We start from the raw sequence: 20,861 nt of genomic DNA, 5'->3' as shown, positions 1-20,861 counted from the left end.
TGCTGATAATTCAAACAAATGAAACCTCTGAGACACAAAAAAACAACAGACGTGGCAACGAGCCAGCTTATTAACACGCCAACAACCTGCGTGTGTGTGTGTGTCTGTGTGAGTGTGTGTGTGTGTGTGTGTGTGTGTGTGTGTGTGTGTGTGTGTGTGTGTGTGTGTGTGTGCATTAGTGCCTTTAATTGTGACAAACAGCTGCTGGTTGTTCTCAGCAGAGCGATGCAGTAATGAGTTTTATTTGTTGTTGTTGTTTTACTTTATGAGCAAATTCTTTAATGTTTTGTTGCTTGTTGTGATTTCAGGAGTCGAAGTCGGTGAAAAAGAGACGAAAACAGTTCAGACTAATAAAAGACTGATGAATAACTTTGTTGTGCAGTCGGCTGCAGTCAATCATTTCATTAGTTAGAAACTACAGTTCATCAAAGTGCTTTACAATCAAATAGAAACACAGACAAAGTGATGAAGGTCATTCAAGAAAAATGAATAAAAGTGTAGAATAAATAAAATAAATAAAAATGGGATTAAAATATTAAAAACACAACAGAAATAATAGATAGTGAATAAAAACAGACAATATTTATGTCTCATGATGAAATATTAAAGGCATAAACATTACATCTGTTTACGTTGCCGTGGCAACATAAACGGCTCCATTAATAAAGAGCATCAAACTGAAACTGAACTGATGAGTTTAAAAAGTGAGAATAATCCTGGATTATGTACCTGCTTCACCTCTCTGTGCAGAAATCATCTTCATCATCATCAATAATAGATGATCAGTGAGGTTTCGGTTTCCTGAGCTCGTCTGCAGGGACTCATTACAGAAACATCAATGAGCTTCAATTATTCACTGAGCTGCAGGTTCTGATTTATTCTGCTGGAAAAACCCTTTAAAAAAAACAGAAAGATTAACTTTATTGACACTGAGCTCACATACAGTGTGAAGAGGAGCAGGAGGAAGATTAGAGATTTTATCATGTGACGTCATTTTAATGAAACCAAACAGGAAGTTCAGTCCTCGAGTTTCTGTTGCTTCTTGCAAACCAAAGACGTCACTTTGTGTTTCTTCTTCCAGTGTTTCACTGATTAAATCTGTTTATCTCTCTATTCTATATATCTAACCCTCCATATCTCTATATATCCATATCTCTATATGTCTATCTCTCTATATATCTCTGTCTCTGTATGTAAGTGTCTCTATCTCTTTGTCTTTCTCTCTGTCTCTGTACCTCATCCATCTAGATCTCTTTTTCTTTATCTGTATCTCTTTCTGTCTCTTTATATCTCTCTCTCTCTCTCTCTCTATTTGTATCTTTCTCACACTCGTATGTATTGATGAATATTTTATTTCTGTCGTTAACACAGACGGTCGACCTGTAAAAGTGTCTAAAGAGGAAATTCATCACAACTCGTTCACCTTGTTCATATATTTAACCTGAGCCAGCAGAAGAAGAAAATATAAGGGACTGTTGGTTATTTATGGGGGGGATGGGGGGGGGGGGGGGGGGGATGGGATGGGGGTTTTTATCTTAACTCAGCAGCTACAAATATTTTTCCTTGAGCTCCCTGAGCCTCCCTCCACCATAAATAACCATATCTTATTATATTCATACCAAAGGTAGATATTATTGGAGAAAATGAAAAGCAAATGTTGACATTTTCCAACTATTACGTTTGATAGTGAACTGTGAACTTACTGTGTCTCTCCTATAGTGATGTTACTGCAAAGTTACCTCTGATAATTCAGCTCTGAAACAAAAAGACTTCATCCAACCAATGAAACAGTGACAGTCATCACCAAAACAAACTCATCATATCTTCATCGAAATAATCACATCATCACACAAACAAAAATGTCGGCCTACAGGCTAAAAGCCATGTTAGCTTCCTAGCTAATAGCTGCCAGCATGGATGCTAATGTTCACAATGTTTTATGTAAACCTGAATGACATCATCAGTTCTCTGTCAGATCAATCTTCTCTGACTTGTTTGTGTTTGTATGTATCAGATGGTCTGCCTGGTGCCCCACAGGCGTACCAGCGTGGTCACGGTGATAATGGTGGTCATGGTGGTAATAGTGGTCATGGTGGTCATGGTGGTAATAGTGGTCATGGTGCTAATGATGGTAATGGTGGTCATGGTGGTAATGGTGGTCGTGGTGGTCGTGGTGATAATGGTGATAATGGTGATAATGGTGATAATGGTGATCACAGAGCTGAAAGCAGAATTTTCTTCTCAGCAAAACTCTGATAAACTGACAAAAGCAGCTTCTTTCATTTAACCTTCACATTCCAACATAAACTGAATGAGCAGGTTTGATGGTTTAATCCCATCACCATACAGCAGTATTTAAAATAAATACAGAATGCAACCATTTAAAGTTGAATATCCCTCCACTAAGCCAGAATAAACAACATAAATCCCTCCCAGTGCTTCAAAAATGAAAAACGTCTCTGTTTTACACCCCCCTCCCCTCCCCCTCATAAATAACGAACAGGCTCTAAACATCCTACATTATTTCTTCTGCACGTCAACCTCCAAACAGCTGATTAAAGATGAATAAATTTCAGTGTTAATAATGTCAGGATTTCTGGCTGATGCTCCGTACGGCTGCTTTATATGTAGAAGACGTCTTTATCATCGTACTGAAGCTGCTCAGCACGACTCTGACTGCAGGGAGGAGGCGAACGCTGAGACGTCTTCATCCTCCGAACGGCGTCTGATCTCAGTCAGCCGAGTGAAGAAACAGGAAGTCTGCAGGGAGGCAGATCAGAGAGGAGAGGAGGGAAACACAGGTGATGCTGTTATTAGTCTGTGAAGCCGTTTCTAAACAAACTCTTCATGATGAAGGAACATGTCTCCGGTGTGACTCACTGATGTGTTTTAATAGTTTCTGGACAACATGGAGGAATAAGATATATCAGCTTTGATACACACAGATACAGAGAGGAAGGAGACACTTCCATTAAAAGACCTCCAGATGTAGTGATGGAGGACACAAACAGCACTTGTTTAGTGTGAAAATGCATTTAAAAGTCTGTGTGAAGCTTTGGCACTAAAGAGACTGTAACTGTAGCAGCTCTTGGTATCAATTAACAGACGTTGAGTTCAACTGGTATGATGACTTTTATTCTTCGAGTACCGTGAAACTAAAACACAGAGCTCCAGTCTCCATACATCACAACTACACTAGTATTTAAAAACATTACATTCACCACGTTTAACACAGCATAACTATAATTCATCACTACAATTAAAAACACACGTTATATTTATTACATTTACTTGAAACCACATGACAAACATTACAAAAAACCCCCAAATAACGATACCATGAACATAACACGCCAAACCACACACCAACCTCTCTCCGCCAACCAAGGGTGCAAATATTGTGGATGAGGATAGTGCCCACATGTAAACTCGGCCTCGGACAACTGCACTCCATAAACAAAAACATATTACATAACGTTGTGTCTCTGACCCCACAAACAGCTTTATGTTTTAATTTAATGTTACTCAGTTAACTGACTTTGTATCCCTGCAACCTGCAGCAAACCGGCGTGTGACGTCACTGTTTTTCTCTCTTTTAAACTTTATTAGGGTGCGCCAACCCACCCAGGAACATGAATAAAAACACAATCAGTTCATTATTTTCTTGGATCAGCTGTTAACATTTAAACTTAATTGGTCTGTTTGCCTGAAATGATGAAGTCGGTTTAAAACATCAACAAACATTTTGAGCTCAGAGTGAAACCTCCCGTCAGCTGAAACACACGATCAGTCCGTCTGTGTTTACAGGAAACTTCACATCATAATCACACGACAGCAGCCTGAACGTGAACATGTGAAGTTCATTAATGTAACGAGGAAACGTCTCACTTTGTTTAATTAAATGAAACGATGGTCGAAGGCCGACGATGAAAAGTCATTTTTCACAAAACCTTTGTCTCACTAATGGACTCCTCATCCATTAGTACCGCCACACACACACACACACACACACACACACACACACACACACACACATTTAACACACACACACACACACACACACACACACACACACATTTAACACACACACACACACACACACACACACACACACACACACACATTTAACATACACACACACACACACACACACACACACATTTAACACACACACACACACACACATTTAACACACACACACTTGTTTAACACTCCCTCCCTCCTCCTCTGGGTCCTAACGAGCTTCTCTGTATCATTAACCTGATTTAGACTCTACATGATGTCACTGTACGAACAGGTGACCTTTGACCTCTGAGCGCTGCAGGAGGATTTCCTGTCGGAGGATGAAATGTATCTTTTTTATCTGTGACGAGCTGAGATCAGTAACGAGTTTGTTTTAGTTTGAGATGATTAATAACTCGTTATAGATCATTAAACATCTTTAAAAACATTTATAATATTAAATATATGAACAGAGATGTTTGTTAATGTTCAGATACAGATTCTGTTTCCATCAACATGATGAAACGTTTCTATTCAAAGTAAAATAACGTTGATGTGATTTATTCTGAAGGAATAAACATTCGTCTCTGAGCAGGTAAACACAACAATCACCAATAATAATCTGATAGTTTATAGTTATAGAAATGAATAAACCATCAGTGAGTAGATGGTTTAACTGGTTTAACTGGTTTAACTGGTTCTGTATCGTTCCATAAAAAGAGAAACGTCATTAAAATTATTTTTTATTTCACTTTAATGGAGACAAATTAATGCAAAGTTTACTTTTAATGTAAATGAACATTTAAAATAACATCAAAATGTCTTCCTCTTCCTCCTCCTCCTCTTCCTCCTCCCAGCTGTCATGTTCTATCATTGATTTTCTCTCCTGCTGATTGATCAATAACTTCAGCAGAGATCATGATTTTATAATAAGGAGGATACGGAGGATCAAACCTGACTGATTCTATAAAATTACCACTAAAATGTCATAAATAATAGATTAATAATACATTTAAATATATATATATATATATATATATATATATATATATATATATATATATATATATATATATATATATATATATATATATATATATATACATTCAATTATAGCTATAGAATATAAATAAATAAAAAATAAAATGCTCAAGTAAATCTATAAATATATCAATTTAATTTAAAGGGTCATTTCAGGATTTATATTTATTTTTAATCTTTTTTTCTGATCCAACATCATTTTTTTCAGTTGGAATTTGTGTTTTATTATAAGAGTGACGTTTGTTTTATGTGAAATGCACATTTTAATGTTTATTTCTCAGTTTCTAATTGTATTTTATTTCATCACAGACACACATCTTTGTTCATTTGTGTCTCGTGTCACTTCTGTTTCTTCCTCGTGATGAATCACATTTGACCTTCTGCTGTTAGATTTGTGCAGATCAGCTGACGAGCTGCCGGATCCTTTTTATGTCTCTTCAGTCAGATGAGCCGCTGACACGTCCATCGAATTCCTGTTAATGTTCCTTCACAGCAGTAATGAGTCGACGTGTGATAACGATCCATCAGCTGTTTCTAACGTCTGCAACACGCTGACCTGCAGCATCATCACACGTCTGTCACCAATATTTAGACTCCGTCAGTTTAATAGAAGAAGACGTTCACAGAGAAGAAATAAGAGAAGGAAGCAGAACATCTGAATGTAGTGATGGAAGAAATACTTTACTGCAGTAAAAATACCAATACAGCGACGTAAAAATACTCCATTACAAGTAAAAATCCTATTATGAGCTTGATGTAGTTAAAGTATTGCAGTAAAAGTACATAAGTATTATGAGCTTGATGTAGTTAAAGTATTGCAGTAAAAGTACATAAGTATTATGAGCTTGATGTAGTTAAAGTATTGCAGTAAAAGTACATAAGTATTATGAGCTTGATGTAGTTAAAGTATTGCAGTAAAAGTACATAAGTATTATGAGCTTGATGTAGTTAAAGTATTGCAGTAAAAGTACATAAGTATTATGAGCTTGATGTAGTTAAAGTATTGCAGTAAAAGTACATAAGTATTATGAGCTTGATGTAGTTAAAGTATTGCAGTAAAAGTACATAAGTATTATGAGCTTGATGTAGTTAAAGTATTGCAGTAAAAGTACATAAGTATTATGAGCTTGATGTAGTTAAAGTATTGCAGTAAAAGTAGTGGTTTGGTCCCTCTGACTGATATATTATTATATATGACATCATTAGATTATTAATAGTGAAGCATCAGTGTTAGAGCAGCATGTTACTGTTGTAGCTGCTGGAGGTGGAGCTAGTTTACACTACTTTATATACAGTTAGCTAGTTTAGTCCAGTGGTTCCCAACCTAGGGGTCGGGCCCCTCCAAAGGGTCAGCAGATAAATCTGAGGGGTGGTGAGATGATTAATGGGAGAGGAAAGAAGAAAAAACAAAGTTCTGATACACAAATCTGTTTTCAGTTTTTGGACTTTTTCTCTAATCTTTGATTTTTGCTGAAATATTGGATCATTTGAACATTTATTGAAATGAAAGCATGTGAGAAGTTTAGAGGGAAAAATCACTATTTGGTGGAGCTGTTAACAACTCATAGACATGTGAAATGTGACCCCGACTACACACTGCTTTTTGTAAGACGTCAAAAGACAAAAAGGTTGGAAACCACTGGTTTCATCTTTAACAATGTGTTGTATTTTAAAAGCTTGTTATATTATCCATTGTGTCAAATCTTCATCTGAAAAGTAACTAAAGCTGTCAAATAAATGTAGTGGAGTAGAAAGTACAATATTTCCCTCTGAAATGTAGAAAGTAGCATCACATGGAAATACTCAAGTAAAGTACAAGTACCTCACAACTTGTACATCAGTACAGTAGTTGAGTAAATGTACTTAGTTACTTTGCATGACTGGTTACACATTAAAAGATTCAACACAGAAACACAAAATACAGACAAATAAAGACATGCAAAGCAAAGAAGTGTGTAATATTGATGGAGTGAATAAGACATTATTCTGTATTATTAGACACTGACTGTAACACATAAAATACATCAAGTAACTCAAACTAAGACGTTTCTGTGAACCGGACCGGCGTCTGTTGACATGATTGATTGTGTTGTTGTTCTCTGGAGGACAAACTGAAGAATCATTTGAAGAATTTTGTCCTCTAACAATCAGACGTCATGTGACTCACCTGCAGATCAGAAACACATTTACCGTCTCCACTGTGTAGCATCACGCTGTCATTTCTCCCCTCGGCTCGTCTGTCAGGAATCATCCTGCAGCTGTTTGATGTTTCAGCGTCTGACTGTGAATCCCGGCGGCTGTTTGTCTTCACTGAAAACCAGAAACACTCACAGAGAGAAACGATACCGAAGGTTCATTAGAGACGAGTTTGTTCATCACTTCTGACTCCATGAAGACAAAACCTGACAGCAGCGGCAGGATCATCATTTACAGCCTGAAGGTGTTCAGACTGATGCAAAGTGTATCTAAAAGGTGAAAAACAAAAGAAGAAGAACTTCTTTATGTGACAGTAATGAGACGCAGAGCAGGTGCTGATGCAGGAACACAATCAATCTGAACAAATAAGCAGAACAAACAACAAACAAAAAGCAAAGTGACCACATGATAAAACAAGATTAATGACGTGTGGACAGTAGACACTCACCTGTACACACCTGTACGCACCTGTACACACCTGTACACACCTGTACACACCTGCACACACCTGTACACACCTGCACACACCTGCACACACCTGTACACACCTGTACACAGCTGTACACCCTTGCACACACCTGTACGCACCTGTACACACCTGCACACAGCTGTACACACCTGTACACACCTGTACACACCTGCACACACCTGTACACACCTGCACACACCTGCACACACCTGTACACACCTGCACACAGCTGTACACACCTGTACGCACCTGTACACACCTGTACACACCTGTACACACCTGTACACACATCTGTATGCACCTGTACACACCTGTACACACTTGTACACACCTGTACACACCTGCACACACCTGTACACAGCTGTACACCCTTGCACACACCTGTACGCACCTGTACACACCTGCACACACCTGCACACACCTGTACACACCTGTACACAGCTGTACACCCTTGCACACACCTGTACGCACCTGTACACACCTGCACACAGCTGTACACACCTGTACACACCTGTGCACACACCTGCACACACCTGTACACAGCTGTACACCCTTGCACACACCTGTACACACCTGCACACACCTGCACACACCTGCACACACCTGCACACACCTGTACACACCTGTACGCACCTGTACACACCTGCACACAGCTGTACACACCTGTACGCACCTGTACACACCTGCACACACCTGCACACACCTGCACACAGCTGTACACACCTGTACGCACCTGTACACACCTGCACACACCTGCATACACCTGCACACACCTGCACACACCTGTACACACCTGTACACACCTGTACACCCCTGTACACACCTGCACGCACCTGTACACACCTGCACGCACCTGCACACAGCTGTACACACCTGCACACACCTGTACACACCTGTACACACCTGCACACAGTTGTACACACCTGCACACACCTGCACACAGCTGTACACACCTGCACACACCTGTACACACCTGCACACAGCTGCACACACCTGCACACACCTGCACACAGCTGTACACACCTGCACACACCTATAAACACCTGTACACACCTGTACACACATCTGTACATACCTGTACACACCTGTACACACCTATAAACACCTGTACACACCTGTATACACATCTGTCCTCAATAAATAAACAGTCTGATGTGATTATAGACACAGATCAGGGTCTCAGGAGGATCTTCTTCTGTGACCCTGCTGACCTCCACACTGAGACTCGAACAGCATCACTGAACTGTTAATGTATATATATAATGTATAATAATATAATATAATGTTACTGTACATATAAACAACTGCATGTTGTTTATACTGTAGTCTGACTGTGTCCACTGCTCCTCTGTGTATGCGTATGTAAAATATTTACATATATAATATTGTATATAGTGCTCATCACTGTACATACAGGAAGTTATAGAATCACTTACTTCCTGCACTCATCTGTAAATAATGTAATAATACTCTGCTGACTGCATTTCATTGGCTCTGCATAGTGACAGTAAAGTTGAATCTAATCTAATGATCATAAAGAAAACATTTAGTAAAGTAGAAATTTGAAGTAAAAGATTCTCTTGAAACTATAAACCACCAATAATTGGTTGTAAATGATATATAAATAATACCAGACGAAAACAAACAAAGACGAATAATCAATAAAAAATAAAAAAAGAAAGAAAAGAAATCAAGTGAAAAAAGAAAATGTATTAATTTAAAATAAACATGTTTAAATAAAGTAAATGAAAACTGAACTGACAGATGATCTGATCGTTTATAAATCAAAACAAAGATGAAAGTGAACATTTCTCATCTTCCTGCAAACATTTAAATCACTTTAAAAACTTGTGATTTATATTGAATCAATTATAAATAAGTAAAATAAAGTGTTAAATATAGTTTCCAGATGTAAAATGTGATCAAAGCATCTTTAGTGTTTTTATATTGAACAGTTTGTCAGGTGTGTGGCGCCCTCTGCAGGTTTCTGCTGCTCATTACAGCAGCTGAGGAACATTTCACCTTTTATTTACGTTCCAGCAGGTTCTTTAAATCAAGTTTCAGTTTATTTATGAAACATTAATAATATTATAATCATAATATTAAACATGTAGACATGAACACACACAAAACTACATTTAAATGACTAAATAAATCAAAATGTCTTCAGCTAAGACGACTGATGTTTAAAGCTTCAGCTCATCAACGCTGACAGCTGGCGCCAGATGTTTACTGGACTCTGAGATTCTGCTGGTTGATAAACTGGGAGCCTGTTGGATATTTAATCTGGAGTAAAACCTTTAAAGTCAGAGACAGGAAAACCTTTTTATTAAACACCTAACATCAGGTGCAGATGTTGTTTTTCTCTGAAACGTTTTATTTTGAAGGAGCTCCACATCTGTCAGCAGTTTAATCTCCATCATTTAAATTTAATTCATATCTCATCCTGATAACTAAGAGTCATTAAAGCTTTCACACCCAGAAATCTTTTCATTAACTAACAATTAACATCACAGCTCAGAGTTTCTACCTGCTGATTAATGTAAACAACACAAATATACATAATCAGGTATTTACACAAATCAACACACATATGAATTACATCAGAGAATAAATGTCCTTCTTAGTCTGATCATCTTATTGATCCTGTTTTGATCATCACAGTAGTGAAACTGAGTTTTCTTCACTAGATGGAGCCGTTTGCAAAGAAATTAATCTAATGTGTTTCATTGTTTTCTTCTTCTTTTACTCCTTATTTATGAGTTTATGAGTTTATTTGTTTATTTTCTTACAGTTTTATTTCCAATTTTTTGTGTTTTCAATTTTTGAGTCTTATTTTTTATATATTGTTTCTTCATCATCGACGTCCTTGCTGTTGTATTGTGTGTGTTTTTTTTTTAATTCCTTTTTTTTTCATAATCAGAAAAACTTTATTGATCGCTGCAGGGAAGGCAGTTAAAGAGGAAGTAAATAAATAAAAGGTAAAAACTGTACGATAAAAATAAAATAGTAATAAGTGCAAAGATGCAAATGTGCAAACAGTAACGTGAGAGATAGAATCACTGAGGACAGAAGTGCAAAAATGAAAACATGCAAATTAATTTCACTGCAGTTTAACAGTAATTTAACAGTAGATTAACAGTAGATTAACGGTAGATTAACGGTAGTTTACCAGTAGTTTAACAGTAGTTTAACAGTAATTTAACAGTAGATTAACAGTAGTTTAACAGTAATTTAACAGTAGATTAACAGTAGTTTAACTGCAGTTTAACAGTAATTTAACAGTAGATTAACAGTAGATTAACGGTAGTTTACCAGTAGTTTAACAGCAGTTTAACAGTAGATTAACAGTAGTTTAACAGTAGATTAACAGTAGTTTAACAGTAATTTAACAGTAGATTAACAGCAGTTTAACTGCAGTTTAACAGTAATTTAACAGTAGATTAACAGCAGTTTACCAGTAATTTAACAGTAGATTAACAGTAGTTTAACAGCAGTTTAACAGCAGTTTAACAGCAGTTTACCAGTAGATTAACAGTAGATTAACGGTAGTTTACCAGTAGTTTAACAGCAGTTTAACAGTAGATTAACAGTAGATTAACGGTAGTTTACCAGTAGTTTAACAGCAGTTTAACAGTAGATTAACAGCAGTTTAACAGTAGATTAACAGTAGTTTAACAGCAGTTTAACAGCAGTTTACCAGCAGTTTAACAGCAGTTTACCAGTAGTTTACCAGTAGTTTACCAGTAGTTTAACAGTAGATTAACAGTAGATTAACAGTAGATTAACAGTAGTTTAACAGTAGTTCAACAGCAGTTTAACAGCAGTTTAATAATAGTTTAACAGTAGTTTAACAGTAATTTAATAGTAGTTTAACAGTAGATTATCAGTACTTTAACAGTAGTTTAATAGTAATTTAATAGTAGTTTAACAGCAGTTTAACAGTAGTTTAACAGTAGATTAACAGTAGTTTAACAGTAGTTTAATGGTAGTTTAACAGTAGTTTAACAGTAGTTTAACAGTAGTTTAATGGTAGTTTAACAGTAGTTTAATGGTAGTTTAACAGTAGTTTAACAGTAGTTTAACGGTAGTTTAATGGTAGTTTAACAGTAGTTTAACAGTAGTTTAACAGTAGATTAACAGTAGATTAACGGTAGTTTACCAGTAGTTTAACAGTAGTTTAACAGCAGTTTAACAGTAGATTAACAGTAGTTTAACAGTAGTTTAACAGTAGTTTAACAGTAGTTTAATGGTAGTTTAACAGTAGTTTAACAGTAGTTTAACAGTAGTTTAATGGTAGTTTAACAGTAGATTAACAGTAGTTTAACAGTAGTTTAACAGTAGTTTAACAGTAGATTAACAGTAGATTAACAGTAGATTAACGGTAGTTTACCAGTAGTTTAACAGCAGTTTAACAGTAGATTAACAGTAGTTTAACAGTAGATTAACAGTAGTTTAACAGTAATTTAACAGTAGATTAACAGCAGTTTAACTGCAGTTTAACAGTAATTTAACAGTAGATTAACAGCAGTTTACCAGTAATTTAACAGTAGATTAACAGTAGTTTAACAGCAGTTTAACAGCAGTTTACCAGTAGATTAACAGTAGATTAACGGTAGTTTACCAGTAGTTTAACAGCAGTTTAACAGTAGATTAACAGTAGATTAACGGTAGTTTACCAGTAGTTTAACAGCAGTTTAACAGTAGATTAACAGCAGTTTAACAGCAGTTTAACAGCAGTTTACCAGCAGTTTAACAGCAGTTTACCAGTAGTTTACCAGTAGTTTACCAGTAGTTTAACAGTAGATTAACAGTAGATTAACAGTAGATTAACAGTAGTTTAACAGTAGTTCAACAGCAGTTTAACAGCAGTTTAATAATAGTTTAACAGTAGTTTAACAGTAATTTAATAGTAGTTTAACAGTAGATTATCAGTACTTTAACAGTAGTTTAATAGTAATTTAATAGTAGTTTAACAGCAGTTTAACAGTAGTTTAACAGTAGATTAACAGTAGATTAACAGCAGTTTAACAGTAGTTTAACAGTAGATTAACAGTAGTTTAACAGTAGTTTAATGGTAGTTTAACAGTAGATTAACAGTAGTTTAACAGTAGTTTAACAGTAGTTTTATGGTAGTTTAACAGTAGTTTAACAGTAGTTTAACAGTAGTTTAATGGTAGTTTAACAGTAGTTTAATGGTAGTTTAACAGTAGTTTAACAGTAGTTTAACAGTAGATTAACAGTAGTTTAACAGTAATTTAACAGCAGATTAACAGCAGTTTAACTGCAGTTTAACAGTAATTTAACAGTAGATTAACAGCAGTTTACCAGTAATTTAACAGTAGATTAACAGTAGTTTAACAGCAGTTTAACAGCAGTTTACCAGTAGATTAACAGTAGATTAACGGTAGTTTACCAGTAGTTTAACAGCAGTTTAACAGTAGATTAACAGTAGATTAACGGTAGTTTACCAGTAGTTTAACAGCAGTTTAACAGTAGATTAACAGCAGTTTAACAGTAGATTAACAGTAGATTAACAGTAATTTAACAGTAGATTAACAGCAGTTTAACTGCAGTTTAACAGTAATTTAACAGTAGATTAACAGCAGTTTACCAGTAATTTAACAGTAGATTAACAGTAGTTTAACAGTAATTTAACAGTAGATTAACAGCAGTTTAACTGCAGTTTAACAGTAATTTAACAGTAGATTAACAGCAGTTTACCAGTAATTTAACAGTAGATTAACAGTAGTTTAACAGCAGTTTAACAGCAGTTTACCAGTAGATTAACAGTAGATTAACGGTAGTTTACCAGTAGTTTAACAGCAGTTTAACAGTAGATTAACAGTAGATTAACGGTAGTTTACCAGTAGTTTAACAGCAGTTTAACAGTAGATTAACAGCAGTTTAACAGTAGATTAACAGTAGATTAACAGTAGTTTAACAGCAGTTTAACAGCAGTTTACCAGCAGTTTACCAGTAGTTTACCAGTAGTTTACCAGTAGTTTACCAGTAGTTTAACAGTAGATTAACAGTAGATTAACAGTAGTTTAACAGTAGTTCAACAGCAGTTTAACAGCAGTTTAATAATAGTTTAACAGTAGTTTAACAGTAATTTAATAGTAGTTTAACAGCAGTTTAACAGTAGTTTAACAGTAGATTAACAGTAGATTAACAGCAGTTTAACAGTAGTTTAACAGTAGATTAACAGTAGTTTAACAGTAGTTTAACAGTAGTTTAACAGTAGATTAACAGTAGATTAACAGCAGTTTAACAGTAGTTTAACAGTAGATTAACAGTAGTTTAACAGTAGTTTAATGGTAGTTTAACAGTAGATTATCAGTACTTTAACAGTAGTTTAATAGTAATTTAATAGTAGTTTAACAGCAGTTTAACAGTAGTTTAACAGTAGATTAACAGTAGATTAACAGCAGTTTAACAGTAGTTTAACAGTAGATTAACAGTAGTTTAACAGTAGTTTAATGGTAGTTTAACAGTAGATTAACAGTAGTTTAACAGTAGTTTAACAGTAGTTTTATGGTAGTTTACCAGTAGTTTAACAGTAGTTTAATGGTAGTTTAACAGTAGTTTAATGGTAGTTTAACAGTAGTTTAACAGTAGTTTAACAGTAGTTTAATGGTAGTTTAACAGTAGTTTAACAGTAGTTTAACAGTAGTTTAACAGTAATTTAACAGTAGATTAACAGTAGATTAACGGTAGTTTACCAGTAGTTTAACAGCAGTTTAACAGTAGATTAACAGTAGTTTAACAGTAGTTTAACAGTAGTTTAACAGTAGTTTAATGGTAGTTTAACAGTAGTTTAACAGTAGTTTAACGGTAGTTTAATGGTAGTTTAACAGTAGATTAACAGTAGTTTAACAGTAGTTTAACAGTAGTTTAACAGTAATGTGCAGGGAGAAACTGAATGAAGTTGTAATGTGGTTCAGTAGTTTAACAGCAGAGCTGATGGATGTGCAGCAGTAAAGTGATTTACGGTCAGAAAGGGGAGGAATTATATAACTGGAAGCCACAGGAATTATATTTTATTATATCATATTTAATTTATTATACCGTGTTGTATTGTGTTGTATTTTATTGTATTTTTAAGAGCATTTCAGGGTGAAAGTAAGGACGACGTGATGTTTACAGCAGAATTTATTCCATCTCATTTAGTTTCACTGAGATTTTGGAAGAAAATAACAGGAAACAACCAAACGTCAGTGTTTCTGTGTGATTTTTTAAAAAAGTTATTTAAGGGAAATTTAATGTTTAAGACTTTTACAGCAGGATCTCTAAATATGATGTGAAACTGAGTTTTCTCCACTAGATAGAGCTGTTTCATTATTCCTGCAGGTTATTGGTTCATTTTCTGATCATTTTTATTTTCTATGTTTTCAGTTCTGTAATTTTTTAAGATTTGGTTTTAAATTTCTGTGAATCCATGTTTTATATGTATTTTAGTTTTTCTGTGAATCAAATCATTTCTATTGTAAATGATGATATTTTTATTCACAAATAAACATTTTCTTGCAGAGTTTCATTTTTTTGCATCCCGACTTCATCGTCTCGTTTTTAAAAGATGTTTTCTGTGTTTGTGATGTTTTGGTGTTGGTTGCAGGATCAGAGATGATCAGCTGCATCGACGGTGTTCCTGCAGGAAATCATCCACATGTTGAACATAGAAGCTTCTTCTCTCTGCAGCAGCAACATGATGAGATTATTACACAACACACATTTCATAGTTTATCTTTATATGATGTTGCTTTTCCCATAGGATCACTGATACTAGTAACTAAAAAGTAATGTCAGTCAAATTTAATTAGTATAACACCTTTCAGCAGTGCAGCTGGAACATGTACATGTATGCAAACAATACCAGTAAAGTGTCCTCTAAGGTTCCCTCACCAAGGAGAAAACATACTAAAGTCCTGTATTGACTAGTTATGTGTAAATCAGGATGAAATGTCCTACAGAGTCTGGAATGAAGAGTCCTCATGGTGCCTTTATAGTGGAGGAAAATGTGATCGTGCCTGTAAAGACCCACAAAAATGAGAAAACATGATGAGCCCTTTAAATGGAGAGGATGTAATGCGGAGTCCCATGATGCTGCTGTAATGAGGTGAACTGAAGGTTCTGCTGCCCTTCTAGTGACCAAAAAAATAAAGGTAAAAGTGCAATTTAGGGTCCCCCTAAGTCTAACATACTGATCTGATGCCCTCTCAATGCAAAAAAGGTGCCCTATAGTGTGAACTGTATGGGAGAAAAACACAGTGAAGTGAGGGTTCATTGAAGGTATCAGCTGCCTTTTATATTTTTCTGCCCCTGAGAGTCCATCACTGGACTGACGTAATAACTGTGCGCAGGACTCTTTGACCTTCTAGCAGTAATCTGAACACAGCTGATCAGCTGGAGACGCACGACAGACACAGGTGTGACTGGTGACGTGTCTCAGCTGTCCACTTGTGATTAAATCACTGAAAACGCATTTTAAAACCAAGTGTAAACAGCCTCAGTGTGTGAGCAAGATTCAAGATTCAATAACTTTATTGTCCCCATGCAGGCTACAAGTCAAACAGCTCAAATGCAAGAAATTCATGTAAAAGTGTTGAGACGAGCTTCTTCTTGCTGAATTTAACAGCAGAGGGTAGAAAAGAGTGTTTGTGTCTGTTGGTTCTGTCTGAAAGGAGCCAGAAGGCAGAAACATGGGATTCAAAGCTTCTCAGCACCATTTCAGAAAGTCAACCACAACAGGATGTGAGATGTTTCATCACCGTTCAACGGGCTGAATATGACTGTGTCATCTGCGAATTTCAAGATATGACCGTTTTCACACTTACTGACAGTCATTTGTGTATAAAATATAACTGTAACAGTAAAGAGCTGTAATCTGTCAGTTATATGATCAGCTTCTTCCTCACAGAGCTGCTTTCAACAATAACTGTGGTTTAAGATCCTTTTTCTGAACATAACTGGAATAAAAACATCCTCCCTTCTTCTTCTTCTGTATCAAAATTGTCATCACCAACATCTCAATAATCAATCTTATGGTTCCCTTTGAATTCTGTGTATGTTTCTGTGAACATTTCCATGTGTTTGTTCTTTCTTGTGTATTTTTATTGAGAATTCATTCTTAACAACATGTCTGCTTTCAGCCCAAATATATGAAGAATGTTTTCTGTCAACTTATATTCTGTTTGTCTTGTTTTTTGTAATGTTTTATAGCTCATAGCTGCTACAGAATGAATCAAATGAAATGACAAGAAGACTCTCTGGTAATAAAAGGTGACTGTTTCTGAGTAAAACCCTGAAAACATGAAGTATTTGTTCATTGTGTTTGTTCGGAAACCCTCCGTGAGGTTCTGCAGAGACTCGTTGTTCTCAGAGTGTTCTCAGAGGACAGATCGGTGTTTCCCTCCGTCAGCATCATCAGGGGCGTCTACAGAGAGACACAGAGTCCAGTCAGTGTGGAGCTGACGGAGGAAGAGGAGGGAGAGTCCACACGGTCACTGAACGCCTTTGTGTCCGCAGACTGCTCCGGGCTCTGCGGCGGGGAGAGGCTGCAAAGCTCCCCGGACAGCAGGCGGGGAAACCCGGCTTCAGCAGGCACCGCGCCCCGCTGCAGGAGGAGGAGAAGAGCCAGAGGAGACGGTTATTAAACAAGAGGAGGGTCTGGTGTGTGTGTGAAGAGGAGGAAGGAAAACTTGAAGCAACAGACAGAATACAAGAGGAGGAGGAGGAGGAGGAGAGGGGCGTTTTTGTGTCTGGAAAAGAAAGAAGTGGATCTGCAGACGCATAATTAGCGCGGACAGCTGATCGATCTGATCCGCAAAAGATCCGGAACGAATGGAGGCCAGAGAGGGTAAAGAGTCAGACACATCCTCCGGGGATCAGTGTTCGCACCTCGGCTCAGCAGCTGCAGCCATGTCGCCGCAGATCAGTGCGGAGAACTGCTTCGAGCTGCTGACAAAAGCCAAGAGCGAAGGCGCGGCGGGCGTCCGGGAGCGCGTGTACCGCTACATGAGCGCGCACTACCTGCAGGTGCTGCGGACTCCCGGGGTGTACGGCCGGCTGACTGCCGGGGAGAGGGAGCTCATCCTGGCCCGTAGGATGGAGGGGACGAAGGTCCTGGCGGTGGCCGAGAGCAGCGAGGTGAATGACCGCGCGGGAAGCCGCGAGAGCAGCCGGCCGCAGAGCCCGCTGCTGCCCGCCCCGGAGGACACCAACCAGCGGCGGGTGTTCTGCCTCCACCCGGACAGCCGGCGGTGGGAGGTGCTGACCAGCCTGCCAGAGGAGGTCCCGACTAAAGGCTTCGGCATGTGCACCATGTACAACTACCTGTTCGTGGCGGGGGGGATGCGGGCGCACGGGGACGGCCGCTCCAAGGCGTCGGACCGGGTGTTCTGCTTCAACCCGCTGACCGGCGCCTGGAGTCAGATCCGCCCGCTGACGCAGCCGCGCTGCCAGCTGCAGCTGGTGTCCATGGACGGTCACCTGTACGCCATCGGGGGGGAGTGTCTGTTCACGGTGGAGCGGTACGACCCGCGCGCGGACAGGTGGAGTCCGGTAGCTCCGCTGCCCAAAGGCTCCTTCGCCGTTGCGCACGAGGCGACGTCGTGCGGCGGGGAGCTGTTCGTGTCCGGCGGCTCGCTCTTCTACCGGCTGCTGCGTTACGACTCCCGCCGGGATGAGTGGGAGGAGTGTCCGTTCAACGAGAGCCGGCGGCGGTCCACGGACATGGTGGCGCACCGCAGCCTCGTGTACCGCTTCGACGTGGACCGGGAGCGCGCGGGGGTGAGCGTGTACAAGTACAACACGGTGGTGAAGGTGTGGCACGGCGGCGCGTCCTTCCCGCTGGACAACCCGCTGCCGTTCCGCTGCGCGGTGCTCGGGGACCGGATCTACTGCGTCAACCGGAGCCAGACGCTGCAGTTCGAGGTCCGGGAGGAGCGGGAAGGCTTCCTGCCGGAGGTCCTGCCCTCCCCCGCCGAGGCCAGAGGAGCCCTGGTGCCCTTCGTCCTCTCTCTGAACCGGGACAAGTGATTTTTATCCCGGGATAAAACTCTCCGGTGCCTTCAACTCATTTAATCACTTGTTGCCGCATGAAAAGCAGATTTCATGTATTAATCGATATTATTCAGATGAATGTTGAACATCTGCAGGACTCTGAATCCAGCTGTGGAGCAGATGTGGATGAATGTTACTGAAGATGTTTAATGCAGTTTGTAGTTTGAGTCTGTTTGGATGTTTGATCAAGATCACAACTTATTGATCAATAGACACCAAATCATAACAATAATCAAGTTATCAGAATATATCTGACATAATTCATGTTTATCTGGAGTCATTTTATTTCAGTCTGGAGACAAAGATCAGAAAACAACAGCAAAACAAAAACATCATGTCTGCAGATGAAAATAATTCACTAATAATCTGAAAAAAACGCATGAAAAATCATAAAAATGACAACATTCATATTCTAATTAATATAATATATAAAATAATCTCAGCTTTTAAGAACTTCTCAAAGTGCTTTAAAGAAGACCATGTGACACGATCAAAAGCTCCTGAACAGCTACTAAATGGACCTTGAGGTGAGATTGTTTTCTTGACAACATAAAAAAAATAATTTCAATTTAATTAAAACAACATTAAAACAACATTAAAACAACATTTAATCTTGGAAACTTTATCTTGGCAAGGTCCACTTACTGGCTTTTTCCTGAGCTTTCAACCACAGCTCATGGTCTTCCTCAGCTGACGGAGTTTGTCAGAATAGCATAAAAACAATAATTACAGTAATTAACGTGTTTTGTAAACTTTTAGCAGCTTTTGGGCAGAAATATCTTCGGATATGAAGATGTTGTGATGAAGAGGAATCAATCAGGCTCTGCAGGTAAACACCTGTTCTTCATGATGAGGTCTGAGTGATTGGCAGGTGGGCGGGGCTATAAAAATACCTGAAAGCTGACGCACTGACGGACCTTTGAGTTCAGACTCTTAAAGTTGCTGTTGTTGCAGTAAACTCCGCCCGCCTGGGCCTCATCAAACACATAAAACAAACACACTCAGAGTTACCTACACTTCCTCTGAAGTGTGACATCATCGTTTGTCCACCTGGTTCAGGTATTCTTGGCTCCGCCTCCTGTCAGTCTGACGCCTCTTTAACTGATGAGGGAGGGGTCAAAGGTCATCCTGGAGTTATTCTCATTAATATTCATATTTTATAGACATTTTTAATTGTTGGGCACTTTTAATACTTCCTTATTGATTATTAATTTTTTAATGAATATGTTTTGAATGGCGGTCTACTTTACCCACTGATGAGGTCATAGCTGGTCCACAGGTATCAGTGGCGCCACCATGTGGTCACTTTATGTTTTTTGCTAATAACTCATAAAATACGAGGCGTAGAAGGAAAATCTCTCCGACATTTTTGAATATTTCGCTTCCTGTTCTACATATTTAATCCAATGTTCAGCAAACTATGATACATTTAATATTTGGATGATCTCGAACACGACACATTTATCAGTTTTTAGGGTTTCTCCTCCTGCGTGTCGTTACGTATAATCTGATATAATCTGATTTAACTCCTGTTAGCTGCTTTCAGACAGAATGAATCTGTATAATGTGATGTCATGTGACCAGTAGGAGGCGCTGCAGTAAAATATAATCTGTTGTCCTGATAAAAACATTATTAAAGCTCTGTCATAACGTTTGAAACAAGGCTGCAGCTAATCATGATTCATTATAGATGAATCAATAGAAAATAATGATTAACACCTGATACAAGGTGACGTCCTCTCACGTCTGGTTTTGTCCAACCAGTAGTCTAAAACTTAAAAATATGTCAAACTGAAAAAAACAGTTTGTTTAAAGAATGATAATTATTCAGTTAATATTCTGTAGATCAACTAATTGATTAATCGACTAATCGTTGCAGCTCTGGACTGAACGTTAATCCTGATGAAATGTTTAGATGATGGAAACTTTTAAAGGTGTCAAACGTCTTCAGCTGAAGCTCATTAATGAACTGAAGGTATTAATGTTGGTTATGTAACGAGTAATAATGTTTCCTCTGCTGATGATTCTGTCATTAAAGGAACTGAGATCACAGTGAAACATGAAAGTAAAGGTCAGAGTTAAGTGTCCT

At 38.0% G+C, this 20,861-nt stretch overlaps 1 protein-coding gene across 1 annotated transcript; it reads left to right on the top strand.

The window, feature by feature from the left end:
- Positions 1–16,121: 16,121 nt before the first annotated feature.
- Positions 16,122–19,122, top strand: LOC122999466 (kelch repeat and BTB domain-containing protein 11-like). Its single transcript, XM_044376410.1, has one exon. The coding sequence runs from the start codon at positions 17,552–17,554 to the stop codon at positions 18,746–18,748; it is 1,197 nt and encodes a 398-aa protein (XP_044232345.1). The 5' UTR covers positions 16,122–17,551; the 3' UTR covers positions 18,749–19,122.
- Positions 19,123–20,861: the final 1,739 nt, after the last annotated feature.

The sequence above is a fragment of the Thunnus albacares genome, chromosome 16 (genome assembly GCF_914725855.1).
Source record: "Thunnus albacares chromosome 16, fThuAlb1.1, whole genome shotgun sequence".
Classification (NCBI taxonomy): Eukaryota; Metazoa; Chordata; class Actinopteri; order Scombriformes; family Scombridae; genus Thunnus; species Thunnus albacares.
Note: the sequence above shows the minus strand (reverse complement) of the source record. Positions and strands in the feature narration are given on the sequence as shown.